This window comes from Musa acuminata, chromosome BXJ1-3 (genome assembly GCF_036884655.1).
Source record: "Musa acuminata AAA Group cultivar baxijiao chromosome BXJ1-3, Cavendish_Baxijiao_AAA, whole genome shotgun sequence".
NCBI lineage: Eukaryota > Viridiplantae > Streptophyta > Magnoliopsida > Zingiberales > Musaceae > Musa > Musa acuminata.
This window is the reverse complement of record NC_088329.1, coordinates 2,167,245-2,180,401: the sequence shown is the minus strand read 5'-3', so window position 1 is coordinate 2,180,401 and position 13,157 is coordinate 2,167,245. Positions and strand designations below refer to the sequence as shown.

The 13,157-nt window shown below is 39.6% G+C and overlaps 2 protein-coding genes across 2 annotated transcripts; both read right to left on the bottom strand.

The window, feature by feature from the left end:
• Window positions 1-100: 100 nt before the first annotated feature.
• Window positions 101-5,842, bottom strand: LOC135616158 (cyclic pyranopterin monophosphate synthase, mitochondrial-like). Its single transcript, XM_065115347.1, has 4 exons — window positions 5,695-5,842; window positions 4,020-4,114; window positions 989-1,535; window positions 101-389 (listed from the first exon to the last, which is right to left on the bottom strand). The coding sequence occupies exons 2-4, from the start codon at window positions 4,110-4,112 to the stop codon at window positions 244-246; spliced, it is 786 nt and encodes a 261-aa protein (XP_064971419.1). The 5' UTR covers window positions 4,113-4,114; window positions 5,695-5,842; the 3' UTR covers window positions 101-243.
• Window positions 5,843-5,977: 135 nt separating this feature from the next.
• LOC135616136 (exportin-2-like) lies at window positions 5,978-12,895 on the bottom strand. The gene is made up of 2 exons (XM_065115321.1): window positions 9,902-12,895; window positions 5,978-6,384 (listed from the first exon to the last, which is right to left on the bottom strand). The coding sequence occupies exon 1, from the start codon at window positions 12,839-12,841 to the stop codon at window positions 9,902-9,904; it is 2,940 nt and encodes a 979-aa protein (XP_064971393.1). The 5' UTR covers window positions 12,842-12,895; the 3' UTR covers window positions 5,978-6,384.
• Between the last annotated feature and the right edge of the window lie 262 nt (window positions 12,896-13,157).

The window sequence follows — 13,157 nt, the reverse complement described above, 5'->3', positions numbered from 1 at the left end:
ATCTTTTGGAGATATTTTAGTGCTTACCAAAAATTTAGAAAAAGAGAATATATAAATATATATATATATATATATATATATATAGGCGGAATAAATCACACCTGAAAGTTCACATGAGATATCTATTAGCGTGTGGGACCCACGCAATTGGGTCTAACATAAAATAAAATAAAAAAAGAAAAAGAAAATATTTTTGTTGTTGGTTTCAGCCAGCAAAGAAGTCGACAAAGCAAAGCTTGGTCATCAACAAACACAAACAGAAGGCTTGCTTAAAGCTGATGATGTTCTAATCCAACCGAGAGGCAGAATTGAAGGGATAGAACATTCCAATTCGCTGCAGTCCCTTTCAGTTTGTCCATCCATCTTGGTTTCCGACTTTTCCATTCGATCTGCAGACGACTACAACGTTTTAGAAATGACATAATGCATCAGATGTCAACCCTACTTATTAATCTCTTTGTGTCGTATTCATGACGTCCAAAGCTGAAGCGTAGCTTAAGTGTGGCAGAAATAGATGCTTTTGTTTGCTATAAAGAAAAAGGAAGTGGAACACATGATCCGAGAAGAATTGAAATCAAGGAATAAGAAGAAAACACCCTCCTGCAAACAAAAGAAGACTTTTTAAGTTTGGTTGATTGAACTGGGATCTCTTCTATATAACAAGCCATATATCTCGATTCTTTGGGGTTGGTTGATTGGATAAGATATATTTTGACTAGGAAAAAAAAAAGAATACACATGTATGTAGTAGTCTGCATAACTTCTCAAGAACTTGGCATCGGAACTTATAATTTAAAGGCAAAAGGAAATGATTCCAAAGACACCAATATCCTTCCATCGACAAAAACATAGATACCAATTTACAGATTTCTTCCTGGCTTCTAATAATTTATGCATAAAAAAGTCGGCATCTTCATCCTTCAAATGCTTGTAGAAAGTGATGCGTAAAAGATGAATCATTCTTTTCTGGACCAGTGGCCACTCTTACCTCCAGTCTTGTGTTCAAGGCGAACATCCGTAATGCAAATGTCCTTAGAAGCAGCTTTGCACATGTCATACACTGTAAGTCCAGCGATGGTGACGGCAGTCATTGCTTCCATCTCGACTCCTGTCTTCCCTGTTGTCGCAGCTTCCCCTTCAATCTCTACACTGTAATCTTTCTCATTGAGTGTTAGATCAACACGAACATGTGTGAGCCCAATGTTGTGACATAAAGGGATGAGATTGCCGGTCTGCTTAGCTCCATTAATTCCAGAGATTTTTGCCACGGTCAAGACATCTCCTTTTGCTATCTGGTTTGATGCAACCAAGTTATATACTTTTTGGCCTAGAAGAACTCTGCAACTCGCAATTGCAGCTCTTTTGCTCTCTACTTTAGAGGACACATCTACCATCTTGGCGTGTCCACTACCATCAACATGAGTCAGGTTTGTTGGCTTATCTTCTGAACTAGGGGAAGTAAAATGGGACACTTGAGAAGCATTTGAACTTAAGGCACTGGATGAAGGAGGTTCGCCAAAGATTGACTCCAGTTCCTGAAATTACACATACATGTGACAAAGGAAGGTACCATGATTAGGACACGAGGCTCATGAATGTGCATGTTTTCTGACACCAATAAGATTGGTGAGGTTTACAATTCAATTTGTCTGTAATCAGATGATAAGAGAAAAATAAAATACCCGGAAATAATTGTGATAGTATTTATGGCTAACACCAACCTCAAGCCCATGTCCATATGAAAAGGTGGTGATGATCATGTTCGGTCATTGCCAGCTAATGCAAAACTGTCAGAGTTCATTAGCATAAATCATGACCATTGTTATAGTAGAAGTATTTCCGTAGCATCATTGTCACTGGTATCCTCACTAGGTTGCTCAAAGATTTTATCACTTTCATGCTACTTTGTTTATAAATATGGCAATAGTTGTCAATTTAGCTAATTCTTGGTTACAACATCATGTTACTATGGATGGACATGTAAACTTGGAGGACACCAAGCATGAGTTATGTTACATTGCACATCTAACTTTTCCCAAGGAGTATATAGAAAATTTCGAAAATTACAAAGGCAACAATAATATTTGCAACTTTAAGAGACTGACATGTGATTTTTTTACATATTTGAAGGTACATATGAAATTACCCCTAATTGGTAATAAACAATGGAGCACTGTCAGAGATGGAAAGTCACCAAAGTTGGAGTAATAAGCATAAGAGGATTTTGTATATATCTTCAAAATCAGAGTACCAGCCAAATGTTCAACTTGATCAAGAATGCCAATTCAGTTTCTTTGAAAAGTAAAATCAATAATATTAAGCTTCCTTTACGTGGTTTAACTAATTGCCAACGGAAAATGTTTTAAAAAATGGACCATGTCCATTCTTGAATTCCTCTTTAACAATTTTCACTCCATGTAGGCACCATGTTCCATAAATAATAAGTGTTACTGAGACAATGGGAAGTCTCTCAACACATTTCCCAACAGTAAATGAATGGGGTTTGGCTGGCGCTGCAACACGGGCAGGTCAGATCAACTTAGATGTGTGTTTAATCTCAATGAGATGGACCCACACCCAACTGATCTGATCTGCAACCTGTATCCTCACCTTAGTCCAACCTGATTATGATTAACATAAATCAGGCTTCAGATCTAGTTTGGGTAACGAGGTTAAATTCAGTTACCTCATGCCTGACTAGGTGAGGCTATGGTGAATGCAATAGTGAATTGTTTCAAAAGCTGGTCCATTTGGATCTATTGATCCCAATTCAGTCCAAATTAGAATTAACTAGATTTTTTATACAGACATTAAAAGCTATAGAAAATAACCAAAAATAACAAAGCATTGCTTGAATTTAGTTTCTAGAGGTAAATATTTATAATGGACAATGGATACGATGGCAACCTACTGACTTAGATAAAGTGCTACTGTTTTGAGATTAGGGTTGTTTGTCTCTTTGGAGAGAGATTGATGGATTAAATGGCCACAGTTGATTATTTTGGTTAAAGAGGCATACAGTATGTAATTATTGACTTTTAGAGTCAGCAGATTTGTAGGGAACTTGAGAGAGCTATGGGAAAAGAGATGGAAGGAGATGAAAAGGGTAGCTGTGTTTTGAAACAAAAAAGCGAGATACAGAATTATCACAAAAATATGTATACATGATAAATTAACTTTGGATTGGTGGTCCTCGGGTGGTCCAGTTTGTATTAGGCAAGAAATTTAATGCCAAAATCCAACATATGCCTAATGAAACATTGCCCAAGCCTGACATAGAGCCAGGTTGAGCTCAAGTTGGTTCCAACTAGACCGTACCTAGTTGCAGCCCTAGTTTGAGCAGAAGCAAGGATACACTACTGGACTTCTATTCTTAGATAATAAGGTGTGTTTGAGCATCTTAAGTAAAATTGTCCCACAATAAGATAATAATTATGTTAAAACCAATTTTTTTCCTAGAATGAAGAGCAAACACAGATACAAAAGTTCACATTAAAAACTAAGAGAATATCATTCAAGAAATTATCACAATATAACTTGATTCTCTGCATTAATCTAGTATCAATCTGATAAAGAAAAAGAGAACTTATCGTGTCCTTGATGGAAATACATGACTAAGAATATTCGGTACATTAGTGCAAATTCATGATTTAAAATCTCAGCTTGACATCAATTTCAACATCTTGTCGGACCTAAACAACACTAGTATAAAAGCCAAAATACTGACCTATACCACTCAATATCACTTAAGATATAATAAAAAAACAATTATCAACCTCTACCTAGCCATATGATCTGGTACCAGTCCTTGATCAGACAAGTGAAATACTGGTCAATATGTACTGGTCCAATTAGTATTTGAGGCTGTGAAAATTCACAAGTGAAATAAATAAAAATCAGAAACCTGTATTGGATGAAATCCATTGATGATTAATATATTTTGACCGATAAACAAAAGAGCCAGATATACAAAACTTTAATAGTCAACTGACAAACACTGTAGAGTTAGTGACATTTACCTTGTTTAGCTCTGCAATTGCAAGATCATGGCTATTGCTACTGATGAAGCATCTTCCCAGAGACTGGTGAGCCTTTAAATGTCTAAGAAACATATCTGGAAAAGAGAAACTTTACTAAGTAATAATTGATCAGATATCGCAGGGAAAAAGAAAAACAGAAGAACTGAAAAATGGTTCACAATGATCATTGTATAACATAAAAGACTGTATAGTGTTATGCCATACCGCACATCAGAGTCATTTCAGGAAAATGCAATGCCTTAGTTTATGATAAGATATCATGTATTTGAGAAATTCAAAGTGTCTGTTGAAGTGCTGATCGATGGTGGATTTGGAAATCTCAGAATGATGTTTACTTTCAGCAGGGCAGTGTGTAAGGTTGGCTTGGTTTTTCATCACATTAGTGCTGATCTATCTGTGTTAACTTTGGTGCCCCATTTTGAAGGGCCAAGGGGGATAGCTGTATTGCTATGAGGTGGGATGGGCCATCTATTTTGCCTCCTCATCCCCCTTCCTCCTCCCATTCTTTCCTTCACATTGTCCCTCTTCGACTCTTCCTTCTCATCTCTCCTTCCTCCTTACCAGCTGTGAATCGTTTCTTATAGATTAGAAGCTATAGAGTAGCATATTCTCTAGGTATTTTCTTATAGATTGACACGGGAGTGTCATTCTTCGGTAAAAGTACTTGAATATTACTCTAATGGTTCCCTGGCCCATAATTCCTATTAGGCTCAGCGGCGCAATGCATGGCAAGCGGTGAAATACGCGGTTTGATGGGTTTAAGGAAGCACGGGGATAGAAAAATCAGCGGTAGGGTCAATAGCATCGATTCGAGGCCAATACCAGCATGGGAGCAGCTGAATCAAAAGACAATCCTCGAACAATAGCACACAGTTTGCGTCAACTAAGGGCCCGTATTTCACCAGTATCAGCATGGTGAAATACGCGGTTTTATGGGTTTAATGAATCAAGGGAACGGCAACGTTTTCGCACAGGAACAAAAACAAACATCTGGCGTGCAACACCAAGATGCATGAACCATGATTACCTAGGCCGAGGAGTGAAGACGAAGAGAAGTGCTGCCACAAGGAATGAGGAAGCCACCCCGAGATCTGTCGCGCCCACCGGAAGTAGTCTATGGATGGACGAGAGGAACCGATTCGATTTGAGCAGTAGTAGGCTACCGATAATAACTTGCTCCGAAGCCCAAAACACCCTTTTAAAGAGTATTATAGTTCCTAACTCAAAAAGGGTAGGCAGTATTATAGCATCGGAATCTGATTGCCTAATTTATTGAAGAAAATTCCTACAAATTTCGCTGGGGAAAAGGCACCTCGATTGTCAAGTTTGTTATGCTTTCTTCAAATATCATAAAATGATTTACTTGGGATAGTGACAAAACTCTCCAAGATTAGTGATTTTAGTATTTATATTTCTAGATATAAAGTTAGCATATAGATAGATTTCCATAAAACTTTAAAAGTTGTTGATATGTCATTGAAATTAGTATACATCAATCAACACAACAACATCATTTAATTTCAAATCGATATCCCTATGAGCATGATAGAAAAATTATAAATATACATTTCGACAAAAAAAGGGTCTAGCAAATCGTTCATATGCAAAACAGCAACAAGAACTTGTTAATGAAGGTATCACGAATACTCGCTACCAGAAAAGAAAACATCAGATCGGGTGGCTTCTCCGCGGGCCACAATCCACCCACTCTCAAACCTCTTTGAATGGTTGATGTAATACCAAAACGACAGAGATGAAAGAGGAAAAGTAGAGGAAAGAGAAAGCCAAGTGAGATCAAGAGGAAGTCAAATCTAATTTTGATTTGAACTGTCCTAGAATTTGGCTCTGGTCCAACCGTCCATCCTGCAAAGATTAAACAAGATTAAGCACATATTCACGAAGGTAGGAGTTCCAAGAGAATGAGAACATTGAAGAGCTGCCTAGAAATTTATGCTCTCTCTTGATAAATGAAAATAGCAGGAAAAACAAAATTTACTGGTATCACCAACACCAGCAACAATCTTTGCCCATATTTAACCAGTATAAAGCCCATAGGTGTTTACTCAGAAGAACACTGCCAAAACCCCTAGAGAGGAAAACCATGCATCATCATCTCAATTAGACACCGTTTTCACTAGTTCAAGACATAAACAAGCTTTCCAACAAACAATTAACTTTTCTCAGGCAACATCAGTAATCAAAACCCAAAGATGCACCCTGATCCACCAAAACTCAGCAATCTCCTTGATCGATACCGATACCACCGGCTTCACAAATGCTTATTTGTGCAATATCCCATGACAGAAATTTAGACTCGTTTCCCTGCCTGCAATTTCTTCAATTCCTGGAAAATTGAAAAGAAAAAAAGAAATTAGCAGGAGAAATAACTATTGATAAACATACAAGTGACAACATTATGGATGGGGCCTGCATATAGCCATATCTGTGCCAGAACCTGCATTCACCAGGCATTTCTTTTACCAGATGTTTTTTTTATCCTCAATGGGTTACACTAACAAGAAATCATGTTATAATACCATAAATGACAACTCTTTGTTAAAATTACTTCACCAACAATCTCAAGCTCTGGAAAAGGAGAAATTGTCTCAGGCGATTCACAAGCTAGCATAAAACTTTGTGATGTCTTATAAGAACATAAATCTTAACTGGCCTCACTATGGGGTTAGATCGCATATGGAATTGATGCAAGGTCATGGTGTGTCCTACAACACCTATAGGTCTAAACAAGAAATGGTTTATCATTAAGAGAAATAACAAAATACTTGATCGCACTGGATTTTCCTCAATAGACCTCATTAGTAAGAAAAGACCCATGTAACTGACTCCAAAAAGTTGGAAACTCCAGGCCTATGATTGTTGTTGATACTACATATACATTTTTCTTTTATTTGTAATCAATATCATAATCTAAGAGGATTAGCCTTTGCACCACGAAAATTTTACTCCATTTCCTGAATGACCAATGTTTGAGTCATTTAAAGAGTTTTGAATTGCAGGCATAAGGTTATATATATTTACTCACTCAAGATCTCACATTAGCAAAAGATCAACATTAGCAAAAGCCACCCACCTTCTCTATATAAATCTTTCATTTATGTAGAGCTTTTAAAACACACAGCCATTTTGATCCCTTCAAACATCTGTCTTATGTTGCACTCATAGCTTAAGTAACAGTTCATGCACCTGCCAATATACCCGCATACATTTATAATGTAGGTGCATATCCCACGTATGTAGATGGTTTACTATATCGATAAAGTTTTGACGCATAAAGAATTTGCAAAAAAAATAAATTCTAAAACATAACAAATAAAACTGATCTGCATCATCACCACTAGGATTCCATGAGAGCAGAACATTAGCTTTCTTATATAATTATTAAAAGCCATATACTAAAATCTCTTTGGACAAAAAGGAAAACATTAAACTTCAATGGCAAAAAAGTGAAATGTAGTTTTCTTACATAAGACTAATAAGAAATATGGCCACCAAATTTACTTTTTATTGACTACTGTTTTCTTACACTTCCATAGAATTTCACGACATTATTTGTCCATTAGAACTTAAAACTCGAAGTACTCACTTAGGTTAGTCTGAGTCCTATAAGGTCTGGGAGTCCTAGTAGGTTGAAAAAAGGTCCAGTTATGATCTGTATGTCTTCTACAGATCTCTTTATTATGGAAATTGAGTTGATGCATTTTTCTCAGCTGTTTTCCAACAAAGCAGCAGATCAACAGCTTATTTCATTAAATTTCCCAATAAAACTGCAGATAATCTGCTGTCATCTTGATATACCTTTAGAAATCCTACTCCTTGTTCATTAGCTGAACTAAGGATAGATAAACTTTTATTCAGAACAGACCTTTGATTAAATTAAGACCATATTTAACATGGATTTCATAGAACTTCCATACTTGATCACAGGAACTCAGCCAATCAACCTCAAAATTCCATCATCAACATCACCACACGTTCCTAGGATCTGAATCCCAAGGCCTCATTTGATACGGGGATGGCGCAACTTATTTGGGCCCTAAACTGCCCTACATGAGCACTGAATAAGTGCATTTAAGTTGGATTTCTATTTTGTATTATGTTTTAATGTATTTTTATCTATATATTTAGTTTCTATTATAGATTGAGTTTAGAGTCATAATTAAAGTTTTATTCTATATTTGAGTCCTCCTGTATTATATAAACAAGGTTGGAAGACCTTATGCCATTAATAATCATGTTGAGAGTTGGATTAGATTTTGTACAATTCCGAGATTTCCAAAAAGAAAAAACGTTTCTCCCCTAGAGTAAAGACTGTATTGATATTGGTTAATTCCATTATCAAACAAGATTCATCATAGTTTAGTATTAAATTATATCTTTTCTCTTTCGTTTCTCCTATTCAGACTGGCTACTGCCCCGATTAAAGGATCACATACTATCAAGGAAACAAAGTGATTTGAACCAAACACTATAAAGATACCACCTTCAAAAACCCATACAACTAACAGTAACCCACACATCCAGCACATATACTGCGACAAAACAAAAGTTCCATATACATTTAAAGCTCCTGTTTGGGCCCAAAAGCCATGCATACATTTAAAGTTACTACCCAGTTCATCTAAACAAAAAGCTACTAACCATAATGGATTGAATCAAAGGAATCTAAGTTCCATTATGTCATGAAAACATATGTTTTTCCAGTTCTACAACTATTTCGAAGTTTACTATAACACTGCCATGCCTAGCTATATTATGTGGTAAACATCCTGTTTCAATCTGTCATTTGACTAGGTTCCTATGCCACCAAAACTTACATTATCACTTAGATCAAAAAAATCTAAAAGAAAACATGAGATGATGAAAATGTAACCTCCAGTCCAGCTATGATCACTTTGGCTTAACCTATGCCACACAAGTTGCTACTGCAAGCCGTTTAAGGCAGGCAAACTATGAGACCCAAGAAAGTGTTCAGACATGCAGCTTATAAAGAAATGCGCCGGCAAAAAACCTTTAATTTAAACCTCTCAATTTTTTTTATGTTTTCATCAATCAAAATTTGACTCATGCTTCATCTCAAATAAAAAACCAAGAACATGTGCATCAAATCAACTTAATTGAATTTTAAAAAGATTCACTTGTGTTATAATGAGGCAATTTGGATGTACATTACTGAGAGAGTAGTGTAATTCTTGCAATCTCCACATGCTTGCCTTTTATAGTTCTAGTCATGTTTATTTCACACAATCCAACCATATAACCGAGCTTGTTGTTGTGTTACACAAGCTAGTGTCCAAGAGAAGCCCTCCAGTGTTCTGATCAGTGTCACACCCCATCTTACCACATTAGTCTACCTCTTCTGCATGCAAATTCCCATCTCTTGGAGAAATAGAAGTTGGTAACTTGCATCATCAAAAAAAGGTGATACCCACCAGGACACATGGCACAAGGGATCAAGACCAGGCCTTTCCAGGTGGAAGGCCCCTCAAAAGCCTGTCAACCTTAACATGGGTGTTTGACCAAGCTAGATGAAAGACTGACAAGCTGAAGTGAGAATAAATATGGCAGCATAACATCATTGTTGATTGCTAATATTGTCAAAAAATTGTGTATTTGATTACCAAAAAGAATATGCTGTTGATTAACCAGTAGTAGATAAGCAACTTAAACTCATGATATCAGCACATGGAACAATAATGCAGAAAACTTCTAATAGTTTAACAATGCAGCATCGGTCAATAGTTTCCCCATTGCATGACTACGAGATCCATTGATGAAAGAAAAAGGCCATAACGTTGCAAATAAATTCAGGATAACTTGAAGAAGTTAATGAATTTTCTTACCTAGACAATTGCACAATTGAAAGTGGTACAGAGCTGGAGTAGTGCAGCTTGATTAGCCGGATCCACACACTTCTCAATCACCATTCTGTACCTACCAGGAGATCTTGCCGAAAGTCTAGACAATGATGTCACCAAAAACTCCTTTGGATCCCTTATCTCTTTTAGAGGGTCTTCTTCCTTCTTTCCCCCATAATGAAGACGAGCGAAGGCTGCGGTATAACCCAATGTTTCATGAATATCTGGTTCATTGTTTTCTTGTTCCCCTTTGTATTCATTTGGTTGAGCCAGCAAGGTGATGATACTATCAAGCATCTTCCCCCATAACTCACTGGATGAGGGATCTAGAAGGACTAGGGACTCACAAATAAGCCTCGTGGCAGCCACCGAGGCCAGCTTCATCTCAATGGCTCCTGAAATCAGCTTCAGATTTGGAATCCAAAATGGCTGAAGGATCTGCATGAATAAACCCTTCTGGAGGGCATCTACAGAATCCACTAGAATACTTGGACCGTGCTTGATCAAAATCAATGACATGAATATTACAAGAGAATTTACAAACTTCACTGCACGCCTACTCTGCAGACGAGTGAAAATAGTACTCCATATATCTCTGAAGTAAGGTCCTACAATGTCAAAGCTGAGATTCTCCACCACAGTATTCAGCACATAAAATCCCAGTTCTTCCGTTTTAGAAGCAGGAAGAAGACTCATAGAAATCTGTATGACCTGATGCAATCTCCCCTCATTCTTGAGCTCATTGGGAACCTTCTGCAGGTATGCCTGCAACAACCGAACCAATGCAGGGACATTTCCTTGCCTCTTCCAAGATTCTGGTGAGAGAAGAACATGGAATAGAAGCATATAACTATTAGAAAGAGGTGGCTTACTCATCTCAACAAGCTGAGCAAATATTTGGAAGGCATATGGCCAGAACTCAGTCACATCATTGACTAAAATTTTCTGAAGGACTGGGAACAGGCTTGCCTCAAACACTGGGATGAGTGCCTGGTCGTTCTCGCATGACCTGCCAATCAGTGCAGCAATTGACTCAAACAGGTAGTGGTTGAAGGTTGGGTTCCTCGGGTTCTTGCATATCTCTGAAAGCACAAATGCCAGGCGACTGATGCAATGTGCAGCAACCTCACTATTGACGTTGCCAACACCAAGAACTCTCATGATGCACTTCATGATATATGGATTCTCCTGTGACTCAGAGAACTGTAATGCATTGAAGAGATTGGTCATCAGCTGCGGCAGGAAAGGATTGATGTCCAAGGAACCATATCGAGGAGTCAAAGTGACCACATTTGACCCAACCACTGTTATCCTATCCTTCACCAGCAACAGCTTCTCGATACAGTTTGCCGCATATGAATGGACCACATTTGATTCAGACATTAGGAACCTTGCCAAATGGGGTAGCAGAGTCATAACTGCTTGCTTAGGAATTTGGTCTCGAAAAACTGTAAAGAACTTCAGTGCACCTGCTTTCAGCATTGGGGCAGAATTCACATCCTGCTCCTGCAGCTCAGGAACAATGACTGACGTGAAGAAGCTCTCCACATCCACAAGGTACCCACTACTGCTGCCTGCCTTTGGAGAAAGTGCAACCACAAGATATATTGCACTGTCCTTCTCCTTCCAGTTCTCGCCCGGGTTGGCTGCATAGACCTTCAGCATCTCCTGTATCTGCAATGACACCAATGCAGTAACCTGTTCCTTGTAATTCAACGCGATTCCTTTTAAGAGTTCACATGCAATCCTCCTCCTAGTGTCGATATCACTGCCCTCAATATCCCTCCTAATATACTCGATGTAATTTATCTCAAACAGCTCCTCATCCTCGTCACGAAGCCGGATGTTAGGAAACACGATGCTCGAGCATATTCTCTGGAGCACCTCAGGGCTACTGAAGAGCGAGTGGTGGACGCTGGTGCTGACCGTCGTCAGGAACTTGATGGCCGTGACAGTGAGCTGATCACGGGATGGCGAAGAACCTGGAGTCATCAGCAGTTTCCACACGGTAGAGGCAAAGTCATTGAGGTAATCCTTGAACTCCTCCTCGTTTTTCTCCATGTAGAGCTGGAGATTCTCACACACAGAGGCCCTGAGAGCGTCCAAAGTACCCTCGGATTCCACAGCAGGCGAGTAGGCAGTGCCGAGGTATGCCAGGAACTCGGTCATCCACTCGCGCATGTGTTCCTCGAAGAACTCCGGTAGCTCGATGGAGTTGAGGGAGTGGAAGATCTCGCAGCAGAGGCGCTGCGATTCGAAGAGCGGGCGGAGGGTCTCAGGAGGGCCAGCAACATTAGCGGCGATGAACCGGGAGGTCTTGAGAAAGACCTCGAGGAGGGGGGCAGCGAAGCCGTCGAGGCAGTACTTGAGGTCGAGGCGAAGGGCGTTGTTGTCAAAAGAAATGCGGAACTTGGCAAAGAGGGAAGCGGCGGCACCGAGGAGGCCATTGACGGCGCGGTAGTCGTTGGCCGCCGCTGCGTTGCGGAGGGAAGCAACGAGCTCGGGGAGGAGAGAGGGCCAGGACTGTGGGAAGTCGTGGGCACTGACGACGGCGAGGGCCTCCGAGAGCTGGGGCTGGACGCGGGGCGGGGCGGCGAGCATGAGGGAGACGAGGAGGGATTTGATCTGCTCCTTCTCGGGCGCGGGGATAGGGGGTGGAGAAGGGGCGGAGGAGGGGGCCTCCTCGGCGGCTACGGCTGTGGAGGGGGCCCAGTGGGAGCGGAGGTGGTTCTTGAAGTGGACGGCGGCGGCGAGGCGGATCTGATCATCGACGGCGGGGGCGGCGACGAGTTGGAGCAAAGCTAGGGCGAAGCCGGGGCGATCAGCGGCCGCGGCGAGGGAGGCCTCGGCCGCGCGGCGCGGATGGGGTTCCGGCGAGAGGGATTGGAGGAACCACGACGCTAGGGTTTCGGGACTGATGTCCATTGGTAGACAGATGGGGGTGGGAGGGGGATTCCAGGCACCGACGGTAATTTAAAGATCAAATCCGAGACATCCCTGCTTGAAAGCAGAAAGGCTGGTAGCAGCTACTTAGAAAATTACCTGTAAATTATTATTATTATTATTATTATTATTATTATTATTAATTTAAGTTTAACATATATATATATATATTATCTGCTATTAATAGTTAATTCATTATTAATTTGGAACAAAAATAATGTTTTTAATATAAAATGGAAAATAATCTTTTTATATATCTATCCAACTTGGGAAATAAAATTTCGACTTTGTAGTTTTA

Coding starts and splice junctions, on each gene's coding strand:
- LOC135616158 (XM_065115347.1), bottom strand. CDS start 4,112: ATGTTTCTTAGACATTTAAAGGCTCACCAGTCTCTGGGAAGATGCTTC. Junction 1,536..4,019: donor CAATTGCAGAGCTAAACAAG/GTAAATGTCACT, acceptor GTGTAATTTCAG/GAACTGGAGTCAATCTTTGG. Junction 390..988: donor CCTTGAACACAAGACTGGAG/GTAAGAGTGGCC, acceptor AGTCGTCTGCAG/ATCGAATGGAAAAGTCGGAA.
- LOC135616136 (XM_065115321.1), bottom strand. CDS start 12,841: ATGGACATCAGTCCCGAAACCCTAGCGTCGTGGTTCCTCCAATCCCTC.